Here is a 24,097-nt window from a genome sequence, read left to right on the forward strand (position 1 = left end):
TTAATATTTTTTATATATCCTAAAAAAATTGTCAGTTTCTCATGGATAAGAACTAATCGAATCCCGCTACACAGTCAGCTCACGTTATCTCCCTGTTTGTCTGGTGAGAGTGCTTGCCCTCCAATTCATGGCTAATTGCTCAGAGGCCCACGTTTGCCAGTGCTTGAGTCGCCTGTCGAAGCTCCGGCGAAACTCAACGGCGATAATAATGGGAGACCGGCAGAAAACGGGCATGCAGTTTGTGGATGGAGTTTTGAGCCTGGCCCGTGGGCTCCTTCAACTCGGCCTCAAGCCCGGTGACGTCGTCTCTATCTCTGCTCTCAACAGGTCCTCCTCCTCCTTTACTAACTAGTAGCATTTTTGGTGAAAAAACGAATCTCAAATGTACCTGAGGAATCGTGTTGAAGTCTTGAAGACAAAAAATGATGTAACTGTTAACAAGATTCCTTCCTAAATGTGGAGACGAATTTGATTAATGATCATATTCTAACAGCTTATATTATGAGATTGCATTTTTAAACTGTGCAACTATTGTTTACGCGCCAGAATAAAACCCTATTCAGTAAATGAGTTTTGGCATGTTGTGTTTGTGCTTTTGAATTTATTGGCAACACTGCATGCATTATTACTTCAATTTGGAGTTATATGTAATGGAAATGGATTAAAAGGAAAGAAGATGTTAAGGTTTAGCTTGTTATTGTTGTTGTTGCTGCTCACTTGTGTTGAAGCCATTGCTGCTGATTTGCATCATTCTTGTTACTCTGGATCCGTCTAAAGTCAGATACTTTTTAATTGTTCACCGATCTCCTATCCCGTCTGGAGGTCATAAGCCAATCACAAGGAGCGGAAAAAACACTCAAAACATGTTTTAGTTGAAAGTCATCTTCCATTTACCCGATATTATTAAGGCTGATAGGATTTTGTTTCAGTGATTTGTATCTGGAGTGGCTGCTTGCTATTGCTTATGTAGGTGGAATTGCTGCTCCTCTCAACTATCGTTGGGTGAGCAACCGATCACTTAATATTAGCCCTGCTTTCATTGCCAATTATCACTGCTTTTTGCTTTTAAGGAACACACACTATGTACTTAAGCATTGAATTGGGGAATTGAAATCAGAACTTCTTGAAAATTGCACTCAATAGGATCATTTTTTATTCGGATTCTGAAATCCCAATTCCTTGCCTGAAGATAGCTCTCAGGATGTGTTTTATTCACTAATAATTTGTCTAACTGACAGTAGTTTATCTGATCGCTACTAATATTTATCAGTTTGTAGAGCTTAGAAGAGGCAAAATTGGCAATGGAGGTTGTGCAGCCAGTCTTACTTGTCACTGACTTGAGCCCTGGTTGCTGGCATTCTGCATTCCACATTGACTTAGTACCATCTCTGCAATGGCATATCCCAATGGATACACCTGTTAAACCCAACTACACTGGGGCTGGTGGGTATTCATGTTCAAATTTTGATGAATGGTGAGTAAAAATATTATGAGGACATTTACATGTTTATATAGCTGGGTTAAAAGTGCAGATTTAACTACTGAGTTACTTAAGAAGCCTACTGGAAGTTCGGTAAATAACGACTATAAGTGGGCACCTGAGAGAGCTGCAATTATATGCTTTACCTCAGGTACAAGTTGCTAATCCTCATTCATTTTATTTTTTTCACCTTCTACTGTTACTTTGGCTTTGTTTTGTGCTTCAAATTGAAATCTGAAAGAAGGGAATGTCAAAATCCTGATAGCTTCTGAAATAACACATTAGCAATAGATTTTTGTGGATAGATCAGTAAAACAGAAATCATCCATGACAGGGACGTAATTGCAGCAATTTTTATGAACTTCAAAGTTTGTAAAGAATGTTTTTCAGCTAAAAGATTATCACCTTGAAATAGTCTGTTTTCGTGGTGAGCATTTCACAATTTTATATCCATAATTAATGTGGTATGGATTTGTAATTCTGCTGTATTATATGACCCGAAGCATATTTTTCTTAAGAAAAAATCATCTTGAATCAGTTGCTTAATTCTCTTCTAATTTAAGTGCCTTAATGGGATTGGGGGTTTGAAAGTGTCAAAGGCGAAGATCCTCCTCAAGCTGAAACTAGTTACTTTACCCATTTGTAATACCACATGTTTTCATTACTATTTAACTGATAATTTCCTTTTTCATGATGTCCATAGGTACCACGGGAAGGCCAAGGGGAGCTACCATAAGCCATTTGGCTTTAGTTGTACAGTCCCTAGCAAAAATTGCAACTGTTCACTATGATGAGCGTGATGTACGGTCTTCCTTGAGAAGTTTTCTTTATTCTCGTTCTTCATGTTGAAACTTCAAAAGAATGGCCAAGATGATTTTATAATTAACATTCAAATGCATAAAAGGCAGCCCAGGAATACATCTGTATATCAAAAGAACTGTATTTCCATGATGGATACTACTTTGATCATGCTGAAATTTGTTTATTAAATTCTGCGTTAACTTTTGCAGGTCTATTTGCACACTGTTCCATTGTATCACATTGGTGGAATATCATCAGCCATGGCCATGTTAATGGCTGGAGGTTGTCAAGTTATAATACCCAAGTTTGAAGCTAAATTAGCAATTGAATCCATTCAGAAACATCATGTGACTTCCTTTATCACTGTTCCCACAATAATGGCTGATTTAATCTCCTTTGATAGGTAAAAACAGCTCTATGTTCTCAAAATTTTGGAAATAAGCAATATTTTTGTTGTATAATGTTTGCACATCCTTATATTTGAAATTACTCTCCTTCCAAGTCAGTGCCTTGATGAGTTAGTAGAAGATAGAACTATCTTGTCTCTTTTTATTTTCTAGTTAGTTATTTCCCTTTTGGCTATTGGCAAAAATAGAAAAAGTTGGGAGGGACTTTGATCTCGAGACTTTTGAGTTAATGGTTGGATCCTTGGCCATTTAATTCACCCATTCTAATTTGAGTTTTGCAATTGTGTGTGTATTTATGTACTGCTTATGTATATTTCTAAACGACACTTTGACAGGATGAAGGAAACATCTGAACAGCTAGAGACTGTGATGAAGATTCTGAATGGAAGTGGTTCTTTGTCAACGAATCTCATTGAAGATGCTACCAAAATCTTCCCAAAAGCCAAACTTCTTTCAGCTTATGGTGTGTTTGATGATCTATCTTCAAAATTTAGGTAGTTTATTTCAAATGTATCTGTGAAGTTGGAAGCATACATGGAAAGTCAAGAATAAGTGGAATTCCCAATGAATTTGTATTGCCCCATCAAATATAATTCAATGGCCCATTAGAATAAGTTTTCTTAACATTATTAGCTTTCTTCCTTGTAGGAAGCAATTTACACCCATTCTCCTTCTGACTCAGTTTTCTATTCTTTGATTTTCTGAAGGGATGACAGAGGCATGTTCTTCTCTAACCTTCATGACCCTTTACAATCCAACAAAAGATAACCATTACCACCAATTATTTGATGCCAAAAAATCCAACTTAAGCTGTCCTGGGGGTGTCTGTGTCGGTAAGCCTGCACCACATATTGAAGTAAGAGTAAGAGTTGAGGATTCCTTGAATGTTGGGAGAATATTGACAAGAGGTCCCCATGTAATGCTCCGATACTGGGATGAAATTCCATCTAAGAGTTCCGATCCAGGTTGGCTTGATACAGGAGACATGGGACAGACAGATGATTGTGGCAACCTCTGGCTTATTGGGCGTGCTAAGGATCGAATCAAGAGTGGAGGGGAGAATATATACCCTGATGAGGTAAGCATGCCAAATCGAACTTTATTTTCATTTTCCCACGGGGATGTAGAAAAATATGGTGCTGGTTGGATTTTTTTGTTTTGTTTAAAGTCGGCATCACTAAAGAACATCATAGTATGTGTCATTGTCTACTTTTTTCGGTGACATAGGTAGAGGCAATCCTTGCCCAACATCCAGGGATCTCGGGCATTGTTGTTGTTGGAGTTCCAGATCCTCGGTTGACAGAGATGGTAGTTGCCTGTATTAAACTAAAAGACAGTTGGCAATGGTCTGATTTAAGTTTTGATCACTCTGAAAAAGACACAGTTAACTCTTTATCCAGTGAGATCCTTAGGGACTTTTGCAGGGAGAAGAATTTGACAGGGTATTTCTGTTCATTTATTAGCATCTCTTCCCACCCGGGTTTAAACACATATTCTTTTCAATTATTTTTATTTATTTATGCAGGTTTAAAATTCCCAAAAAGATTTTATTATGGAGGAATACATTTCCAACGACGACGACTGGGAAACTGAGAAGAGACCTAGTTAGAGAAGAAATTATATCTCAGACGATTTTCTCCAGCAAACTATGATTCCATCAAATATTTACATAATTGGCTGCATCAAAGTAATTCAATTTTTTTGCATCTCCTCCGTCCCCTCTGAATATTTATCTAAACATCTGTGAGCTTTCTTTATGTAGATTGAATTTGAGTCATTGGTGAATAAATGATACTGAAATTAAACAGTTTGGTGGAAATTTTCAGTATATTAACCATTGATTGGTATCAATATTTATACAGCAGCAACCCATATAATCCCAGTAATTTAGGTTGTACAAAAGGAAAATGAATCACTCAAAATGGGAGGAGTATTACAAGCAGTAAATCTGTGTGCTAAATATGTGCTCGTAAATCTTTCCATAAGTGTGTGCTAAATCTGTGCTCTATCATGCCCCTGCACGCGTGAGGGTCCGGGAAGGACACTAAGCTTGGAACGATGAAGAAGGAACTGTGTCCGAGCCAGTGGTTTGGTAAGGGTGTCAGCAAGTTGGTCTGCTGTGTGAACATGGGAAATGCGAAGCAACTTACGAGAGACTTGATCACGGACAAAGTGAAAGTCGATGGCAATGTGCTTCATACGAGAATGGAAGACAGGATTGGAGCATAAGTAAGTGGCTCCAACATTGTCACAATAAATCGTTGGAGAAGAGTGAATTGGTACTGCTAGTTCACGGAGAAGATTGGTAATCCAATTCACTTCAGTGGTGGCAGCAGCAACGGCACGATATTCGGCTTTGGTAGAAGATCGGGCAATGGTGGATTGTTTCTTAGAGCTCCAGCTAATGGGATTAGAGCCAAGAAAGACAACATAAGCTGATGTGGAGTGTCGTGTATCAGCGTCTCCAGCCCAATCGGCATCTGCAAATGCATGAAGAGCAAGGGGAGAATGAGCAGATATGAAGAGACCATGGTGAGAAGTGCCTTTAAGATAACGGAGAACTCTTTTAGCAGCAAGCCAATGAGTAGAGGTTGGTCGATGCATGAATTGAGATAGCTTATTAACGACATAACTGACATCCGGTCTTGTAAGGGACAAATATTGAAGTGATCCAATCACTTGATGATACTGAGTTGGATCATGACTAGGGGAACCATCATTAAGTTTGAGGGTCTCGGAAGGAGACAATGGTGTACTAAATTCCTTTGCCTCATGCATATTGTTTCGCTGAAGAAGATCTAAAATATACTTTCTCTGAGATAAGAACAGGCCATTGGGAGTCCGTGTGGATTCAACTCCCAAGAAATAGTTGAGTTTGCCAAGATTCTTGAGAGAGAATCGAGTGGAAAGCTGAGCAGTAAATGTATGAAGAGTGGACTGATCATTCCCAGTGAGGATAATATCATCCACATACACAAGTAGATACATGATGTGGGTTCCTGATCTAAAGATGAAGAGAGAGGCATCACATTTGGAGTTGAGAAAGCCATAGGCTAGGAGAAAGGACCGAAGCTCAGTATACCATGCTCGGGGAGCTTGTCGGAGACCATAGAGTGCTTTGTGTAGTTTGCAGATATGAGAGGGATATTCAGTGTCAACAAAGCCTGGAGGTTGCTGCATGAAAACACAGTCAGCTAGAGTTCCCTGCAAGAAAGCATTGTTAACATCCAGTTGGTTCAGAATCCAACCATTAATTACAACAATGGTGAGAACAAGGCGAATAGTAGCCGGTTTGACAACCGGGCTGAAGGTCTCATTGAAGTCAATGCCAGGTCGTTGATGGAAGCCCTTGGCCACAAGTCGGGCTTTGTAATGTGCTATAGAGCCATCCGGGTTTTCTTTGATCCTATAGACCCATTTACAACCGATAACATTTTGTGTGGGGGATGGAGGTACAAGGGATCATGTGTTGTTCTTTTGAAGAGCAATAAACTCCTCTTTCATGGCGTTATGCCAGTAAGAGTGCTTATTGGCTTGGGTAAATGATGTAGGTTCCATGTGTGCGGGAGAAGGCGAGGTAGTCATATGAAGTGTGAATGGTATTTTGGGCACGAGTGACGGCACGAGTGACTACACGAGATGGTTTGACTGGGGAGTGGGAATGAGATGGATTAGGGGCTGTTGGTTGGTCAGGTTGGTGGATTTCTTGACTTGGTGTGGAGGTTAGGGTGGTAGAGAGATCTGGTGTGGGTGAGGCAGGAGTGGTGGTGCCATGATGTGGTATAGAGTATTCCGTGTTAATAGGTTCGGGTAAGCTGTTTACCAGTGATGGAGCGCATTGAGAGGCAACCTGGGGAGAAATCGAAGAAGTAACCTGTTGAGTGGTAGATGGAGGTTGAGTAGAGGGAGTATGGATTAAGTATGGTGTGGAGGAAGACCAGACAACAGAGTCAAGAGAGTCAACAGTGGGTGCTTGAACTTTATCCAGGTGTTTTCCAGTAAAGGCCGATAGAAGTTTGGAGAAAGTTTGGTACGAGAGACATATATCAGGAGAGGGTGTAGTCTTGTAGGGAAAGATGTGTTCAAAGAAGATAACATGTCTAGATATAAAGAGACGATTGGAATGAGTATCAAAACAGAGAAAAGAATGATGAGACAGTGAAAAACCAAGATACACACACGGTCGAGATTGGGGTTCGAGTTTGTGAGTGTTGAATGGTCGAAGCCAAGGATAGCATAGGCAACCAAAGACTCAGAGGGAAGTGTATTTGGGTTTGTGACCAAATAATATGTGATATGGTGTGTCATTGTGGAGAACAGGAGTGGGCATGCGATTAATGAGATAGGTGGCGGTTTGGAAGGCATAGGTCCAAAAACGTAGAGGTATGGCAGCGTTGTGAAGAAGTGTGAGACCAGTTTCCACAATATGACGATGTTTGCGTTCAGCTGAGCCAACATGTTCTGGTGTATAAGGCGGTGATGTGAGGTGTTGAATGCCATGTTGGGCTAGAAGGTGAGAAAGAGCTTTATACTCACCACCACCATCTGTGTAAACGGTTTTGAGTTTAGTATGGAAAAAATTTTCAATGAGTTTTCGAAATTTCTCAAAAACAGTAACGACATCATATTTAAGTTTAAGAGGATACAACCACGTGTACTTAGTAAAGTAATCAACGAAGATAACATAATATCGAAAATTTCCAAATGAAGTCACTGGCACAGGGCCCTAAACATCCGAATAGATAACTTGAAATGGTGTAGTACAACTAATAGAAGAATTTTTAAAAGATAGTTTACGACTTTTGTTGCAGAGACAAGAGTCACACACTTTATTTGTAGATGAATTTGACAAGGGAATTTTATTGCTAGCGAGTATTCTCTTTTGGATTGGAGGAGAGGGATGACCAAGCCGTTGATGCCATACTTGAGACGGGAGGGTGACTGAGACAGAAGGAGTGATTGGCGATTGCTTGATAGGTGGGATTGCGGATGGCCACTCATATAAGGTGTGCTTACTCCGGCCTTTCGCCAAGGATGCCCCCGTATTCAAGTCCTTCACAAGAAAATAATCAGGAAAAAATTCAATAGATGTGTTATTTTGTTTGCAAAATTGGGAAACAGATATAAGGTTCTTTGTTATTATGGGTGCACACAAAACATTATCGAATGTAAATGAGGCAATAGGGGAATCAATCGAAGATGAACCAACATGAGAGAGAGAGATTCCTTTACCATTACCGACTATAATATCCTCGTTACCAACATAATCTGAGTGCAAGGAAAGGTTCTGTAGATCTGAAGTGACATGGTGCGTAGCGCCTGAATCAAGTACCCAATTGTTGTTGGTGTTGTTTGATAGTCCTTCAGCCATATTTGCTTGAGGTCGAGAGATATAGGAAGGTGGCAGTCCACCAGGTTTACAGGACTTTGCACTATGTCCAGACTTGTCACATAGTTGACAAATAATGTGAGGTTGGCTTTGATTTCCTTGATGCTGATATGAATTCCATGGAGGGCAGTATGATGGAGAGTTGGAATGGTTTATACCTCTGCTGTAGGAGGGCCTCGACTGCTGCCGATTGAATTGCAGGTGATTGAACAGAGAGTTTTGCCCATTGGTGTTGTTGTCGTGGCGATATGCGGTGTTATTGTAGCCACCTCGATGGCCTCCTCTATTACCACGACCTCTAAAATTGGACCTCCTTTGAGTAAGTTGTGCTGTAACTTGAATTTCTTCTTCCTTCGGCTCTCCATGATTGCTTATCAATTCTTCATCAAGTAGTTTATCATAGAGGTCTTCAAAAGTTATGGGGGTGTCACGGACACGAACTACTGCTGTAAGTTCTTTGAACTCATTGCCCAAACCATTTAAAGTATAGGACATGATTTGAGCGTCGTTTAGGGGATGCCCAACGAGAGTTAGATCATCGACAAGGCTTTTAACTTTGCTCATATAAGCTGCCACAGATTTCCCTTCCTTCTTGTTTGACATAAGAGAGGACATAATAGAAAGCATACGGGTAGTTGAACGATTAGCGTAACTGGTTTCTAACTTGTTCCAGGCATTTGCAGATGTGATGCAATTGTTTATCGTCGGGCAGATTGCGCTATTAACAGTAGCTTGAGTGCCAAGGAGCACAAGACGATCTTGACGAGTCCAAAGGAGATATCCAGGGTCGTTTTTCGATGGACGCGGATGAGTTCCATCAACAAAACCAAGAAGTCCATAACCGAAGAGGAGGTTGGTCATTTGGGACTTCCAAGATGCATAATTTCCGCCATTTTTTGCAAGTTTAAATGGAATCTGAGACGAGGCATTAAGAGCTATGAGATTTCCATTGATGGGGAAAAGAGTTGTTTTGAGCCGTGGTGTTCATAGGAGTTGATGCAATCACTGGTCCAGAATCAGTTGCTGAAGTTATTGGTGTTGCAGAGGACTCCGGGGATTTTTCCATTGTAGATGGCACGGCTGGGTTTTGAAGAGGGATCAGACTCTGTTCAGTTGACAGAGAGGCTCTGATACCATAAACAGTTTGGTGGAAATTTTCAGTATATTAACCATTGATTGGTATCAATATTTATACAGCAGCAACCCATATAATCCCAATAATTTAGGCTGTACAAAAGGAAAATGAATCACTCAAAATGGGAGGAGTATTACAAGCAGTAAATCTGTGTGCTAAATATGTGCTCGTAAATCTTTCCATAAGTGTGTGCTAAATCTGTGCTCTATCAGAAATTACCCGTCATAGAAGAAAATTAGTGTTATCTTGGAGTTTATACAACCTTTAGAAATTGGGAAGAAGCAATACCCGCATTAACACTAAATCAGATGGTTAAATATGTTCTAGCAGTTGATTACAGAAGATAATAATTGACTAGCTGGCTAAACAAAATGTGAACATTCATACATGATAAATTAATAACTCGTGCTAGTCTTAAGAGTGAAGAAGCGTAATCTAATTGGTGCTGGATAAATCAGCTCTCGTTTCTATCCATGACAATATATTGTTGAATACTTCTTCTGCACTTTCATTTGGTTCCACAATCAACTGGTGCCACATGCCTGTGAAAATCTTCAGTGTCTTATCCTTGCTAGTTGACGATTGATACAGAAATTTTGCGCCCTCGGGGTCGCATATCATGTCCTCACCACCATGCACAATCAGCATAGGTACTTCTAGATCATGGCAATTCTTCTTTACATATTCACAAACTCTCAGAAGCTGTAATGCAGATGCTGCTGTTGGCTTCCCACACGTCTGGCGATTAGGGCTTCTCTCTATCAGCTCTCTCTTCCATTCCTCCTTGTATGACCTACTTGCCGGAGGTTGGGTAATCACAATCCTCCAAGACGGTGCAATGAAAGCAGCAGTCGGGAGTAGCTTCTCGATTGGCCACACAGGTCTGAACTTCTTTGAAATTTCACACATTGCTCCACTCAGTACCAAACCTTTCCATGCAGTCCTTTGCTTTAGGCATACAAGTACTGCAAGTGCAGCGCCTAGAGATTCACCATAAAGGAACGGTGGAAGATTTGGATGATCAGCTCGAGCAGAGTTGAAATAACTAATGCAATCACAAATCAACGGCTGAATATCAGGGATGTGATCAGGTGAGCCTTCAGAGAAGCCATGACCTTGTAAGTCAAGAGCACAAACAAAGAATCCAGATTTAGCCATTGCAACTGCATTTAGTTCAAAGAGCCAGCTACTTTCTGATGTATAGCCATGAATCATGCCTATAAGCCCTTTAAATTTATAAGTTGAATCTGCAGGCTGCCAAGATTGGGTGAAGATTTTCACATTCTGCTCATTCGTCATATAGCTCTCTCGATGGAGTATTCTGTGTTTTTTGTAAACCTCGTAGCGGCTGAGGTTTCCGTAAGGGCTATTCTCATTAGCTTCATAAATTGGGTGAGCCATTTTTCTCATCAAGCTTGAACTATGCAGAAACTCTTCAGCCTGGCTTCTTTGTGTCCATTTACAAGGTTATATGATCATAAATCATCCTATGAATATTGTCCTTGATGATCAGCTGGCGACTTATGTTCCCAACCGTCGTCCTGCTGTATAATAAATGGAATTGGAGATGCCTCAAATTCCTATCATTTTAAGTTGTGGATAATTTCATTTAACAAAAGTGTCTTTTTTCTAATAATGAGGAAAAGAGTTGTTTCAACGAGATTATAAGCTAGAATTAAGTAATTATTACAGTTGTAGTCACGATCTGCCAACTGTCAGTGATCTTAAAAAACAATTTCAAGAATATCAAAGTGCACTTGTAGTATTGACGACAATTATGAATTTTCAATAAAGCTAATTGTACAAAGTTGGGTTACAAAATTTAGATTACAGAGGGTGTTGGCAAAATTTAGGCCATTGATTTGAAATGATTTAAAAATCTGTTTTTAAAATGAATGGTGTGATGCTATTTTGTCAATCAATTTTGTAACCCATCTTTGTAAGTATAGCATAACTCATGAATTTTGCTGGGTTAACAAGGTAGTTACCAACACTCACACTAGACCCACATGTATAAAAAACTACCAAAAACCCAACTCATCCCCACTGCTCTGAGTATTTGGTACAAGTACAAGTACCCTGTACGTGAAGCAGCTCTCAACAATTATTTAGCGTAGTGTTTATAAGAGTCTTTTATAGTTATCCGAGGTCTCGTGTGATAATATTATGCCCTTGTTTGAGCCCCATTTTTTGGGGAAGAATTAATTTTTTGAATAGTGTATTGATGGAAAATGTGTGGTTAAAAAATAAGGAAAAGTTTTAGATTTGTGTGTTATATTATTTTATTGAATAATGTGTAGTTGAAATGATGTCAAAATACTGTTGAAAAATGAATTTTTCAAAAAGAATGGGGCTCAAACAAGAGTTATGTTTGAATCGAATTGTGTTTACGTATCGAGAATTATGGAGATTATCCATCAAGTCGTATGTGTGAACTCTATAACCATATCCACCACAATTATGATGCAACAACTTTAGCTTGTGATGGGGTACTAATTTTATTACAATTCCTCCCAACATTTAATAGATACTGGTTTTATGAAGTAAATGGCAAAAATACAATTTGAAAGCAGTTGAAGCTTGACCTTTATATTTTGGCTACAGTAACTATTGTACGGTACGATAAAGTTCACGTGTATCTGTAAATGTACGGACCTTTCAGAGTGGTAATTTTCATGGGAATTTGGAGGAAATGGTCTTTGACTTTCGCCTTCAGTGTGAAAATGGTCCTCAGTTTATTTCTTGGCATGGAAGTCCTGAACCTTTGTGTTTTGGTGCGCAATTAGTCATTTTCTAGCAAACAGATCAACGTGCCCTTAATTTTAATTAAGTAAACTGTATGTACCTAATTCTCCAACCTCTGGAGAATGTACATATTGGATTTGGGTCCTAAACCTTTAATTAGAAGTACTAAATATGTCATCATAGTTGTGTCAATTAAAATTACCAAATGAAAAAAAGGTTAATTTATCGTGCTTTTAAGCGTATGTAATTGCTTTATGATAAGAAAAACATAAAAGATTATGATAAACAAAAAACTAAAGGACTTGGAAAATTGAAAATTGAGAATTTATGAGAACCAAATCTATCAAATTTGAGAATTAGGGTCATAAACCAAAGAAGTCATAAATTGAAAGTTGGCGTCCTCTTTTAGGACCTACTTTATGGCATTCTTGAGAACCGCGTGTTTACAAAGGTTGAACTTCAACCTTGAAGGCCTTCACAGTCTCGTCCTTGAAGTATCGTGAGGGAGTTAAATCGCGAAATGTGCCCCAACAAATCAGGGAACAAGAGTTTGCTCGTACACTGGTAACCACAAAGAATTCAGTTTCATATCTCAAGAATCGAATCCTCACACTGCGGCAGTCAGTAAGACTGAGACTACTTCACTCTTATCATTTGTATCACTGGATTATGTCCCGAAGGGCCAGTTTGCTCTTTCTCGTTAGTGCATTAGAATGTCTGTTTTGAGGTCTTCGAAATGATATCTAATTTTCCTACATTTGGTTTATAAAATTCGAGAGAGAAAATAATATATCCTTTCGTCCTATCTATTTTTCTCTTACCAAACAATTGTTGAGAAAATACGATTTGCACTATCTCAGAAATTCATAGAACGTGATCAGTCAATCCATTAGTAGCCTCCCCATTTAGATCAAGAAATTCCTTCCCCTGAAAAAAAAAAGAAAAAAAAAACATTTATGTCTATGCTTTTCTAAAAATTTATTGTTGGGAAATAAAATGGATAGAGGTAACATAAATACGATAAAAAAAATTATTAAAGGCAAAGAAGTATTTTATTTAATTAATGAATATGAAGAAAACAAATACAATAATTGTACCCACACAATTATTCTATATTTCAGTAAATCTAATATTTATAGGGGTACATGCCAAATCCTAAAAATACCATAAAGATAAAAAATAATGTGGAAGGGAGGAAACAATATTTTTCCAATTAAAAAAGGTGCAATTAAGAAAATAATAATTTTTCCAAAAAATCCAACGTTTATAACGTTTCAATTATTTCCACGAAAAAAAGAGTCTATTTCTTGGACCCTTCACGTGTTAACGTCTCCTGAAGAAGCCAACTTCGTCTTTGATTGCATCCATAAAAAGGTGGTCGTCCATTACCGACGACCAAATAGTTGACTTCAATATACATGTAACATGATGGCCTCAGTAAGTATTTTTATAGCCACCAATATATAATATATAATATAGCGAAAACTTGCACTGCACCAACATTTCTAAAAATGGTACCTGAGAGAAGACTGCTGCTGGTGCTTCATCTAATAATACTCTTCCAATTACAAGAAACGGCGGCAGCCTCCTTGGCACTGGATGGCTGCCAAGAAAAATGTGGAGACAGGCAAATTCCTTATCCATTCGGTATAAACAAGGGTTGCTATTTCGATCGGCAATTTGAAGTCAAATGCGACGATGGTTCAGCCTCTCTAGTTGCCTTCAAAATGGAGTTACAGGACATCTCCATATCACATCACCATGTACGGGTTTCCAATTTCCCAGTTCTAAGTATGACTTTCAATAGATCATCGGGAGAAACTATGAGAAAACAGCCTACTCCTCAAATTGATTTTAGACGTTTCAGTTTCTCCCACACGAAAAATAAGTTTGTTGTAATGGGATGCGATTTGTATGCCTACATTGTTCATAATACAACTAAAGAGTTCCTCACAGGATGTGGATCTCTCTGCAACCGTGCTGACGTAGTCAGATCCACTTCATCTTGCTCGGGCTTCGGTTGCTGCCAGTCAAGTTTACCAAAAGATTTCTCAATTTTTAATTTGTGGGTTAATAGAATAAATACCGTGAAAGACTCCTGGCCATCGGATCCATGTGGTCTTTTCTTTTTTGTAGCCAAGGATGTGCCAATTGACCACTACCAGAATTTATCCGCTTGTAGTAAAAGAAATGTTGTCCCTGTAGTCTTTAACTGGACAATTGGAAACACCACTTGCAGCAATGCCAAGAAAACAACTGACTATCGCTGTGGCCCGAATAGTAATTGTTATGACAATGGCGGAGGTGGGGAATACAGATGCATATGCAATCCAGGATACCAAGGAAATCCTTACCTTCCCAAGGGATGCCAAGGTAATATTTCTTCCAAGATTTTTATCAGCTGTAGCAGAGAAAGGAACTTTATACAAGTCAATCCATATGCCCAAGCTTTACCGTAAATTTGACTTCTACCATTAGAATGGATCATAAAAATGGTGAATAGGTAGGTTGAACTTAATGGAAGCGAGCTCGAAAAGCTTAAATCATATGTCACAAGTAAATAGAACAAATCACTTCTCTCAGTTCTCTGTCTCATGACAACATAATCGTTTATTTTCAATTTTGCAGATATTAATGAGTGTGTAGACCCCAGACGCAATGACTGCCAAGAGAGAGGCCTCTGCGTGAACACACCGGGAAGCTACTATTGCCAACGTAGTCCAGGACAAATATTGGCATTGATCGTCCCCTTAGGTATATACCTTTTCCACTTTTCGTCTTAATTCGTTCTTAGAATTATGCTAATGCGAGTTACACAAACAGGAGTTGGCCTGGCTGCTGGCCTTCTAATTCTGGCAGCTATTAGTCTCTTTCTCTTCCGTGAAATTAAGAAAATGAATAAAAGGAAAATTAAGCAGAAGCTCTTCAAGAGAAATGGTGGTTTACTACTTCAACAAAAGATCTCTTTGAATACGGCAAATGCGTTTCCCGAAACAAAGCTCTTCTTGATCGAAGAGTTGGAGAAGGCAACAGACAAATTCAACAAAAGTCGTATTATTGGCAAAGGAGGGCATGGTACTGTCTACAAAGGAATGCTGTCAGATGGGAGCATAGTGGCTGTAAAAAGGTCCAATATAATTGATGAGGGTCAAGTAGGTCAATTCATAAATGAAGTTTTTATTCTGTCTCATATAAACCATAGACATATAGTGAAATTGTTAGGCTGCTGTTTGGAGGCTGCAGTTCCATTGTTAGTATATGAATATGTGCCCAATGGCACCCTCTCTCACCATCTTCATGATGAGCCTAAGGTCTCGACATTATCTTGGGAGAACCGTCTACGTATCGCTGCAGAAATTGCAGGAGCTCTTGCTTACTTGCATTCATGTGCTTCAACAGCCATTTTCCACAGAGACATCAAGTCGAACAACATATTGTTGGATGAGAATTATAGGGCTGTAGTTTCTGACTTTGGCCTATCGAGGTCAGTATCCATTGATAAGACTCACTTAACGACACTCATAGGGGGCACATTCGGTTACTTAGATCCCGAATACTTCCGATCAGGGCAATTAAATGACAGGACCGATGTTTATGCATTCGGGGTAGTTCTTGCTGAGCTCTTAACAGGACTTAAAGCCATCTCTTCCAAAAACAGCAATGAAAGTCTAGCACTTTGTTTCCGATATGCCCTGAAAGAGAACCGTTTGTATGGGATTCTGGAGCAGCTAGTGGCAAATGAAGGCCATAAAGAGGATATTGTTGCAGTTGCCAAGCTTGCCAAGAGATGTCTAAAGCTTAAGGCGCGAAACAGACCAAGCATGAAAGAAGTGGCATCGGAACTAGAACAGCTGAGGAGGACGAGAGTTGTCGGTTCTTGAAGAGAGTTCTAAGGACAACTACTATTCCATAAGTAAAAGCTCAAGCTCCAACTGTTGCACCGATGAAATTGCTGCAAAGGGCGATCAAACGACGTAGGGGACAAACTAGCTCCACTTGAATTTGGAAGTTAGAATTTTCCTTCATATATAAACGAAGATATCACGTTGAACTACATGTGTTGAAATGTCTTGTAATCAAATTCCAAGATCTGTTCTTCTTGTCATTACTAAATGCATTTCTTATCCCTACTATATAAAAAAGAGAATGTGGAGAATGTAAAGTTACTGTAGAAAGTAACAATGACTTAATCCATTTTGTCCCACTGTATCTTTTTTGTTTTGTTTTGTACAAGTGGAGGAGCAAAACGACGTTGTTTGCCTTGATATATATTTGCCTTGATATATATTTTATTATACTGCAAGAAAATACTGCAACACGCAATTTTCATACCTTCCACCACTCCTTACTCAACCACTCTTATATAGAAATATATAGTAGGGATATAAGAAAAAAATCAATTTTATATTAAAAAAATTAAAAAATAAAGATAATATAAGACATAAAATATTTTACAAAAAGTTACTTTTAAGTAAAAAATTTGAAGAGAAGAATTTAAATTGAAAAAAAAATTTATAACGTAAAATTACACAGAAAAAAATTCTCAAATCTAAGTCTCTGTTTGAAATTATTAAAAAATAAAAATACTAATAATAAGACAGAAAATATTTGTAAAATGTAAAAAGTTACTTGTAAGTAAAAAATTGAAGAGAAAAGAATTTTAAATTGAAAAAAAAAATTTATAATGTAGACAACACAAATATTTCAAAAAAAAAAAATAATAAATAAAATTGACTCTGTGCACAAAGACTTGGGTCTCCGTGCATGGAGGCAAAAATAACTATTATTATTATTATTTTTTTTATTTACATTATAGATAGTTTTTTTTTTTTTCAATTTTAAATTTTTTTAATGCTTTTCTTTTCATAATAAAACTTAATTTTTCAATTTTAACTAAATAATATTTATATATTCTCTTGTAGAAATCAACAATGAATTTCTCGACACAAAAACAAAGTCGTTTTTAATATAAATCTTTGATGGATTAATCGAATTAATATTGAAATTTCTTTAAATATTTATGCAAGTGCGATTAACACTACTAATTACGGATGAATTATATAGACTTCATTCCTTGATTTCATTTCCTATTGATAATAACAGTACGAGAGGGTTTAGTGATCATCATCTAGGTTTAATACAAGCAGCTCAAACTCATCATGAGATCAAATGATCAGAAATTTCAGAGATAATCAAGCACAGATTGTTAATCGCCCTCTTTATCCTAATTTAGTATCTGCCTACATCGATTTTCAAAAGGTAACCATGCTGAATAATTTGCACAGATGCACATTTTTCTTCACTGTTCTTCTTTATAAAGGTCCACATATATATTTTTCTGTTTGTCTTTGTGTTCCAGTAGTGTAAAAATGTTTTTACATAGTTTTTTTTTATGTTTGCTGGTGGGAGCACCACCAAAAGTGGCCTCATTTCTTGAAGAAATCAGCAAAGAAAGCCACCTTATTTAGCTTCCACTCAGATTGGAACTTATCTTGAACTTGATAATTTTATGGTAAAATCTTTATAACAATTACTACACCAAGTTTGTATTGCATTGAGTTGAACGGAGCAGTGTAAAATGATTCATGTGCTTGGCGTCTAACTTTTATGGGAAGTAAGGAGTGTAGCACTCACTCTTAGTGCTACACACTCCGTTCCTCCGTGCACGGAGTGAACTGGAGAAACCAAGTGTCCGTGCACGGAGTGGAACCCATAGAGTGCATAGAAGAATTTTTTTTTTCCTCCTTTATCCTTTTATTTTGTTTTGTTGTAAATAACATTTTTTCGATTTAAAAAAATTCTTTTTAAATCTTTTTTTTTAAATTTTAACTAAACAATATTTATATATTCTTCATTTAACTTTCGTAAATTTCTTTTATTTTGTTTTTATTGTATATATTTTTTAAATTGTTTCAAAATTTCTTTTTCTTCATATTATAAATAAATCTTTTCGATTTAAAATTCCTTTTAATTTTTTTATTTTACGATAAAACACAATTTTTTCAATTTTAATTAAATAATATTAATTTTTAAATTAAATTTAAAAACATTATAATAACTTTTTTTTCTTTTTTTAAAAAAATTTTAGTAACTTTTTTTTATTTCTTTTTATTTTTGCCTGTAATTTTTTTTTTCAATTTTTGTCTGTAATTTTTTTTTCTCTAATTTGTTAAATCATTTAATTTGTAACTACCATTATACACCAACACAAATAAAAAAAACTAAGGCCTGTTTGATTAGCCATTGTGTTTGATTGCAATATTTCTAAGGAATTCCATTCCAAACTTTTCCCCCACATGTGCATTTTGTTGGGAATTCTGTTTCCAGCTTTATTATTATTATCTTTTAATTTTTAGCAATGGGAATGAAATCTATGAACAATTGTAAAAATTTTATCTCTTTAATTTACAATTTTCATGAAAAATAAAATCAAACGTACACCAAAAGATCCAAAATTTCAACATTTTTTTAAGTGAAAAATTATATTAATCAAACACATTTAATTGATAATTTTCAAAAAAATAAGTTCTAGGCATTCAATTCTCTAGAATTCGTTTTCTTTTTACCCAAATTTCATTGTTGCAGTCAAACAGTTTAACAAATTAAAGAAAAAAATTGCAGGTGAAAAAAATGATTATTATAATTTTTTTAATTAAATTGTAATAATTAAATTTAAAAATAAATATTATTTATTAAAAATAAAATATGACGTTCTATCATAAAACGAAGATAAAATAAAAGAAAGTTACGAAAATTAAATAAAGAATATATAAATATTATTCAGTTAAAATTGAAAAATTAAGTTTTATCATGAAAAGAAGAGAATAAAAGGAATTTTAAATTGAAAAAAATTATTTATATTGTAAAGAAAACAAACAAAAAAAAGGAAAAAAATTCCTCCCCATGCACGGAAAGAAATCTCTCCATCTGTCCACACACATTCAAATGTGTGTGAATGAAGTGAAATCCTCCATCTACACACAGTAGGATGGAGAGAGCCATTTTTTTTTCTCATATTGTAAATAATTTTTTTCGATTTAAAAAATTCTTTTTAGTTCTTTTTTTTATATGATAAAATTTAATTTTTTAATTTTAATTAAAAAATATTTATATATTCTTTATTTAATTCTCGTAACTTCTTTTAAATTTTTTTTATTTTTATTATATTTTTAAAAAAAATTACTTCGTGTTAAAAATAATTTATTTTTCGATTTAAAATTATTTTCATTTTATCATTTTAGTTAAATAAAATTTATTTTTAATTATTTCAATTTAATTAAAAAACTTTATAATAAATTTTTTTTGCCTGCAATTTTTTCTTCTTCTTTAATTTCTTAAATCATTTAGTTTTTTTTTTTATAATATGAAGAAAAAAAGATTTGAAACATAGAACGAAAAGAATTTTAAATCGAACAAAAAATTATTTATAATATGAAGAATTTTTTTCAGAACAATCTTCAAAAAAATATAATAAAAACAAAAAAAATAAAACAAAAGAATGTTGTCAAAACTAAATAAAGAAAATACAAATATTATTTAATTAAAATTGAAAAAAATAAGTTTTTTTCATAAAGAAAAAAGAATTAAAAAGGATTTTAAATCAAAAAAAATATTTATAATATGAACAAAAGAAATAAAAAATAAATAAATGAGAAAAAATAAAAAATGAAAAATAAATCTCCATTCATCCTGCGATAATCCAATGAGCCAAATGATTGGACTTCATCAAATACTTCAAATCTTCAACCAGTTTTGAAAAATCTACAATTTTGACGCTAATATCTTTAATTGTTAAATCACTTAGTTTTTTTTTATAATATGAAGAAAAAAGAATTTGATTCATAGAACGAAAAGAATTTAAATAAAAAAAAATTATTTATAATATGAAGATTTTTTTTAAACAATCTTCAAAAATATTTATAATAAAAACAAATTAAACAAAAGAATGTTGCGAAAATTAAATAAAGAACATATAAATATTATTTAACTAAAATTGAAAAAATTAAGTTTTTTCATAAAGAAAAAAGAATTAAAAAGGATTTTAAATTGAAAAAAATATTTATAATATAAACAAAACAAATAAAAAATAAATAAGGAAAAAAATAAAAAACAAAAAAGAAATATCCATGCATCATGCGATAATGTAATGAACTAAACGATTAGATTTCACTAAATACTTTGAATCTTTTACCAGTTTTGAAAAATCTACAATTTTGACGTTAATAAAAATACAATAAATACAAAATTCGTGCAACGCACGTGTCAAAAACTAGTAGTAGTATATAATTTCTGTATGGTAGCTTATTACCTTCAGAAGGAGCACATTAAGTTCAACTAAAATTGAAACTTAGCATACTGATAGAGACGATCGATAAAAAGAAAACATCTGCAGCATAAGGAAATTCAACAGCAAGTAGCGTTGTAATTTACCTGAACGAATTTGATCCTCTTCTAGGACTAATAACAGCAAATCTGTCAGGATTTTTTTTTTTTCATTATTCAGCTACAAAACGTTTCCCCAATTTAACTCTGTTATTACTCAGACGTATAATAATGTATTTGATTTCACTACTTTTAAACTTGTAGTATATGTTTTAAGCTTAGCCAAAGGTGCACCGAGAATTTGGGGGAAAATGTGTTTTGAAATAATTTTTTTTGGAGAATATGTAGTTCAAAAATAAGAAAAAATTGGGTTTACTTGAAATAATATTATATAGGGAATATGTGGTTGAAAATAATTTTTGAAAAAATAGAACCCAAATAGGAGCTGAATAAGTTGATGTCAAAGAGCTAGCCAATTTGTAATATAGTGAAGATAGAGAAATTGCGGAGAGAGAAGTGGCTCCCTGAAGCCCCTAGCGAGCGCGTCAAGTACAAAAATGGGGAACCCAACCTCCACGCCTTCCTTGGACCACGACCCGAAGCCTCCAGACTCAGCCTTCTCTGGAGGCACCATGATTGCAACATTTGGCTTACAACCAGACATTGGGTATTGACAGACTGCATGTATGACAACAAGCCATAGTACTATTTTCGGGGGAATCTATGTGTTAAAAATGCAAGCTTTCTAATTTTGACATTCAACACCTCCAACACCAGTTAAAAGAGGGAAAATAAACAAAGAAGAAAGAAAGTAAAAGGAATTTTGAATACAATTGTTGCAATAAGTGCACAAGTAAAAAAGTGATTAGTCAATTATTTTTCCCATCAGGATTGAGAAAAATTGAAAAATAGTCTATGAATTTTCAATGTGTGATAGTAAATAAGAAGAGTAGGACTGATATGGTACAGGAGGATGAAGAAGAACTGCAAATTTCGAGTAGTAGTTTCCCTGCAAAAAATATTTGGATTTGACTGATAAAGTGATGAATGTAATTCAGTCATTAAACTAACACCTCTAAATCGAGTTTTTGATTTGGTCTTGAGCATTTTTGAACGTTTTGATCTGTGTATTCGTGTTGTTTTGTAGCTTGGACAACTTTTAAGTAAACACTATATTTTGGAGCCGTGATGAAGCTGTAATGAAGATCATAAAATTCTAATGTGAAATGAGAACCAAATGAAAAGGACATGAAAACGAAGCATAAAAATTGAATAAAACAAGAAGAGCCAGATTCATGGACGTTGTGACGTCGAAATTGGGCACCCAAGGAAAAGAAAGTATCAACAGAAAGTTGGGCGCTGTGGTGCCCAACACATAAAAAATAAAAATGTTTTAGTAAGCCAGGTGCCGCGGCGCCATAAAAAAAGTCGCAGCGCCCAACGGAAAAAAAAAAAGGAAAGTGCAAATTTTTTGGCCCAAATCCAATCCTTCTCATCTTGTAACTTTTGGGAAAGATAAAGACCACGAAAAAGACAAAGAAGGCGGGAATTTTTCTGGCATCGAAATGATAGAATCTTCGGACGCCCCAAAAATACTATGCGGTGCTCGAAAATGGTCGAAGTAGTTGAATAGGAGGATCACTATGACTATAGCCCTTGGTAAATTTACCAAAGACGAAAATGATTTATTTGATATTATGGATGATTGGTTACGGAGGGACCGTTTCGTTTTTGTAGGCTTGTCCGGTCTATTGCTCTTTCCTTGTGTCTATTTCGCTGTAGGGGGTTGGTTCGCAGGTACAACCTTTGTAACTTCATGATGTACCCATGGATTGGCCAGTTCCTATTTGGAAGGCTATAATTTGACCCGTGGGAAGATCGTAAAATTCTAATGAGAAATAAGGAGAACCAAATGAAAAGGACATGGAAACGAAGCATAAAAATTGAATAAAACAAGAAGAGGCAGCTTCATGGACACTGTGACACTGGAATTGGGCGCCCAAGGAAAGAAAGTATCAACAAAAAGTTTGGCGTCACGGCACCTAACACATAAAAAAAACGTTTCAATAATCTAGGCACCGCGGCGCCATAAAAAACAAAGAAGTCACGGCGCTCTGGTGCCCGACGGGAAAAAAAAAAGGAAAGTGCAAATTTTTTGGCCCAGATCCAATCCTTCTCATCTTATAACTTTTGGAAAAGATACAGACCACGAAAAAGACAAAGAAGGGGGGAATTTTTCTGGTATTGGAAACAAAAACTCAAGGTAAAAAATAAGAGATCAATAAATTCAAGGAGGAAGATCTACAATCATCAGAAGAAGATTCAAAGCATCAACTGAGTTTTTCTTTCTAATCTCTTCTTCTTCATGCTTGTATATCTGTAATTTAGAATATCATTTCCATCTATCATGAACTAAATTCTTAGATCTAGGGTTGGTGTAACCTAACTTGATACAATGTTTGGATATTGATACGATATTTCCTTAATTTTCCCGTGTTTATTTGTGTTGTTCATGCTTATTGCTTTCAATCACTTGATCAGTGGTTGAATGAATTGATGTATTGAATTTCGGCACTCGAGAGAGGGAGATTTGATCTTGATCTATGAATGACACAACTTAGATTTCATGGATTTCGAGAGAAAGCACGAATTCTTTGAGGCTTAATTCCAATTAAGAACCAAGGGCTTAATAATATTTATTGATCTAATTTGGAATAGAGATATTGAGCTTAGAACATAGAAATAAATTCAGTTTCGGCACTCGAGAGAGGGAATGGGATTAACTTACAGTTCTTGCCTATAAATTGAGAATAAATTAGAGAATTAACCATTAAGATTGAAAGACATTGTTGATAGAGCGGTAACATCATTTCCTAGACCTCCTTGCATTGATTATTTTTATATATTTCATCTTGAGTTATTTGAATTACCATTTTATTTAAAACATATAAATTTAACATAAACTTATCAAGTCAAAAATTGGTTTTCTAAATAAAGTAGAAGTTTAAATAATTATAGTATTCGATAGGAATCAAATAACAATCCCTGTGGGTTCGACAATTCAATTACATCACTATATTACAAAACTTGACACCGTATACTTGCAATTAAATCACGTTGCATAAAACGCGTGACTCAATTGATATTATTACCAATTAACTTTACTTTAATTAGGATTTTAATGTTATTTTGTTAATTTTATTTCTTGATTACGCTCAAAGATTAACGCGGTGATTGTAGTACAGTTTTGGGGTGTCGTATCCACATGGAGATGAAAAATTATTTAAAGGATCAAAAGCTTATGGTTTTTGTCGCGATTTGTGTGAAAATAATTTGTCGATTGGAATAAATTGAAGTAAAAGTTTAATATCAATATATGATATAGTGAAGCGCAGAAATTTTCTCGATTAGATTGGTTCAATCAGTGTCAATTTTTGCATGAAAATACTCAATTAAAGGTTTTCATCCCAACACTTTCATTGGAAAAATTAACCTTCAAAACTATTCAATTCCACAATAATTCCCCAAACATAGATTTCTTTCATAATAAAATTCTACAATAATCCATTGAAATCAGATCCAAGAGCGATTATACATATCAAGCATATAATGGTAAAGAATCACACCAATAGGAGATTTAAGATTGAAATTCAATAAGTACTTCAATTATTCGATGGAAAAAACGTGATTGAATCCATGAAATTTAACACAAATTAAACCAACCTCAAAACATGTTCATAAGAATAAGAAATCTAAATCTAGAATTGCTTAATAATGAAAGAACACATTTAAGCAAGAAAAGACATGAAAATTCCAAA

At 35.3% G+C, this 24,097-nt stretch overlaps 3 protein-coding genes across 6 annotated transcripts; 2 read left to right on the forward strand and 1 right to left on the reverse strand.

The window, feature by feature from the left end:
• The first annotated feature begins 7 nt into the window (after window positions 1-7).
• LOC111401839 (2-succinylbenzoate--CoA ligase, chloroplastic/peroxisomal) lies at window positions 8-10,872 on the forward strand. 4 transcript variants are annotated; one of them, XR_002704123.1, is made up of 12 exons: window positions 8-327; window positions 930-1,002; window positions 1,278-1,443; window positions 1,533-1,631; window positions 2,184-2,281; window positions 2,491-2,684; window positions 3,024-3,151; window positions 3,396-3,766; window positions 3,916-4,130; window positions 4,214-4,375; window positions 9,926-10,330; window positions 10,466-10,872. XR_002704123.1 is itself a non-coding variant. In XM_023029769.1 (11 exons), the coding sequence occupies exons 1-10, from the start codon at window positions 128-130 to the stop codon at window positions 4,338-4,340; spliced, it is 1,671 nt and encodes a 556-aa protein (XP_022885537.1). In that variant the 5' UTR covers window positions 8-127; the 3' UTR covers window positions 4,341-4,375; window positions 9,926-10,872. The 4 variants fall into 4 exon arrangements, 2 of the variants coding, with proteins under 2 accessions (XP_022885537.1, XP_022885538.1); XR_002704124.1 differs by having other exon boundaries at window positions 9,926-10,303; XM_023029769.1 differs by having other exon boundaries at window positions 9,926-10,872.
• LOC111400547 (caffeoylshikimate esterase-like) lies at window positions 9,648-10,613 on the reverse strand. Its single transcript, XM_023027952.1, has one exon. It carries the CDS (start codon window positions 10,611-10,613, stop codon window positions 9,648-9,650), a length of 966 nt encoding a protein of 321 aa, XP_022883720.1.
• Window positions 10,873-13,404: 2,532 nt separating the features above from the next.
• LOC111401841 (wall-associated receptor kinase 2-like) lies at window positions 13,405-16,224 on the forward strand. Its single transcript, XM_023029773.1, has 3 exons — window positions 13,405-14,330; window positions 14,586-14,711; window positions 14,781-16,224. Exons 1-3 carry the CDS (start codon window positions 13,469-13,471, stop codon window positions 15,836-15,838), a joined length of 2,046 nt encoding a protein of 681 aa, XP_022885541.1. The 5' UTR covers window positions 13,405-13,468; the 3' UTR covers window positions 15,839-16,224.
• The last annotated feature ends 7,873 nt before the right edge of the window (window positions 16,225-24,097 follow it).

Source organism: Olea europaea, chromosome 10, assembly GCF_002742605.1.
Source record: "Olea europaea var. sylvestris chromosome 10, O_europaea_v1, whole genome shotgun sequence".
NCBI lineage: Eukaryota > Viridiplantae > Streptophyta > Magnoliopsida > Lamiales > Oleaceae > Olea > Olea europaea.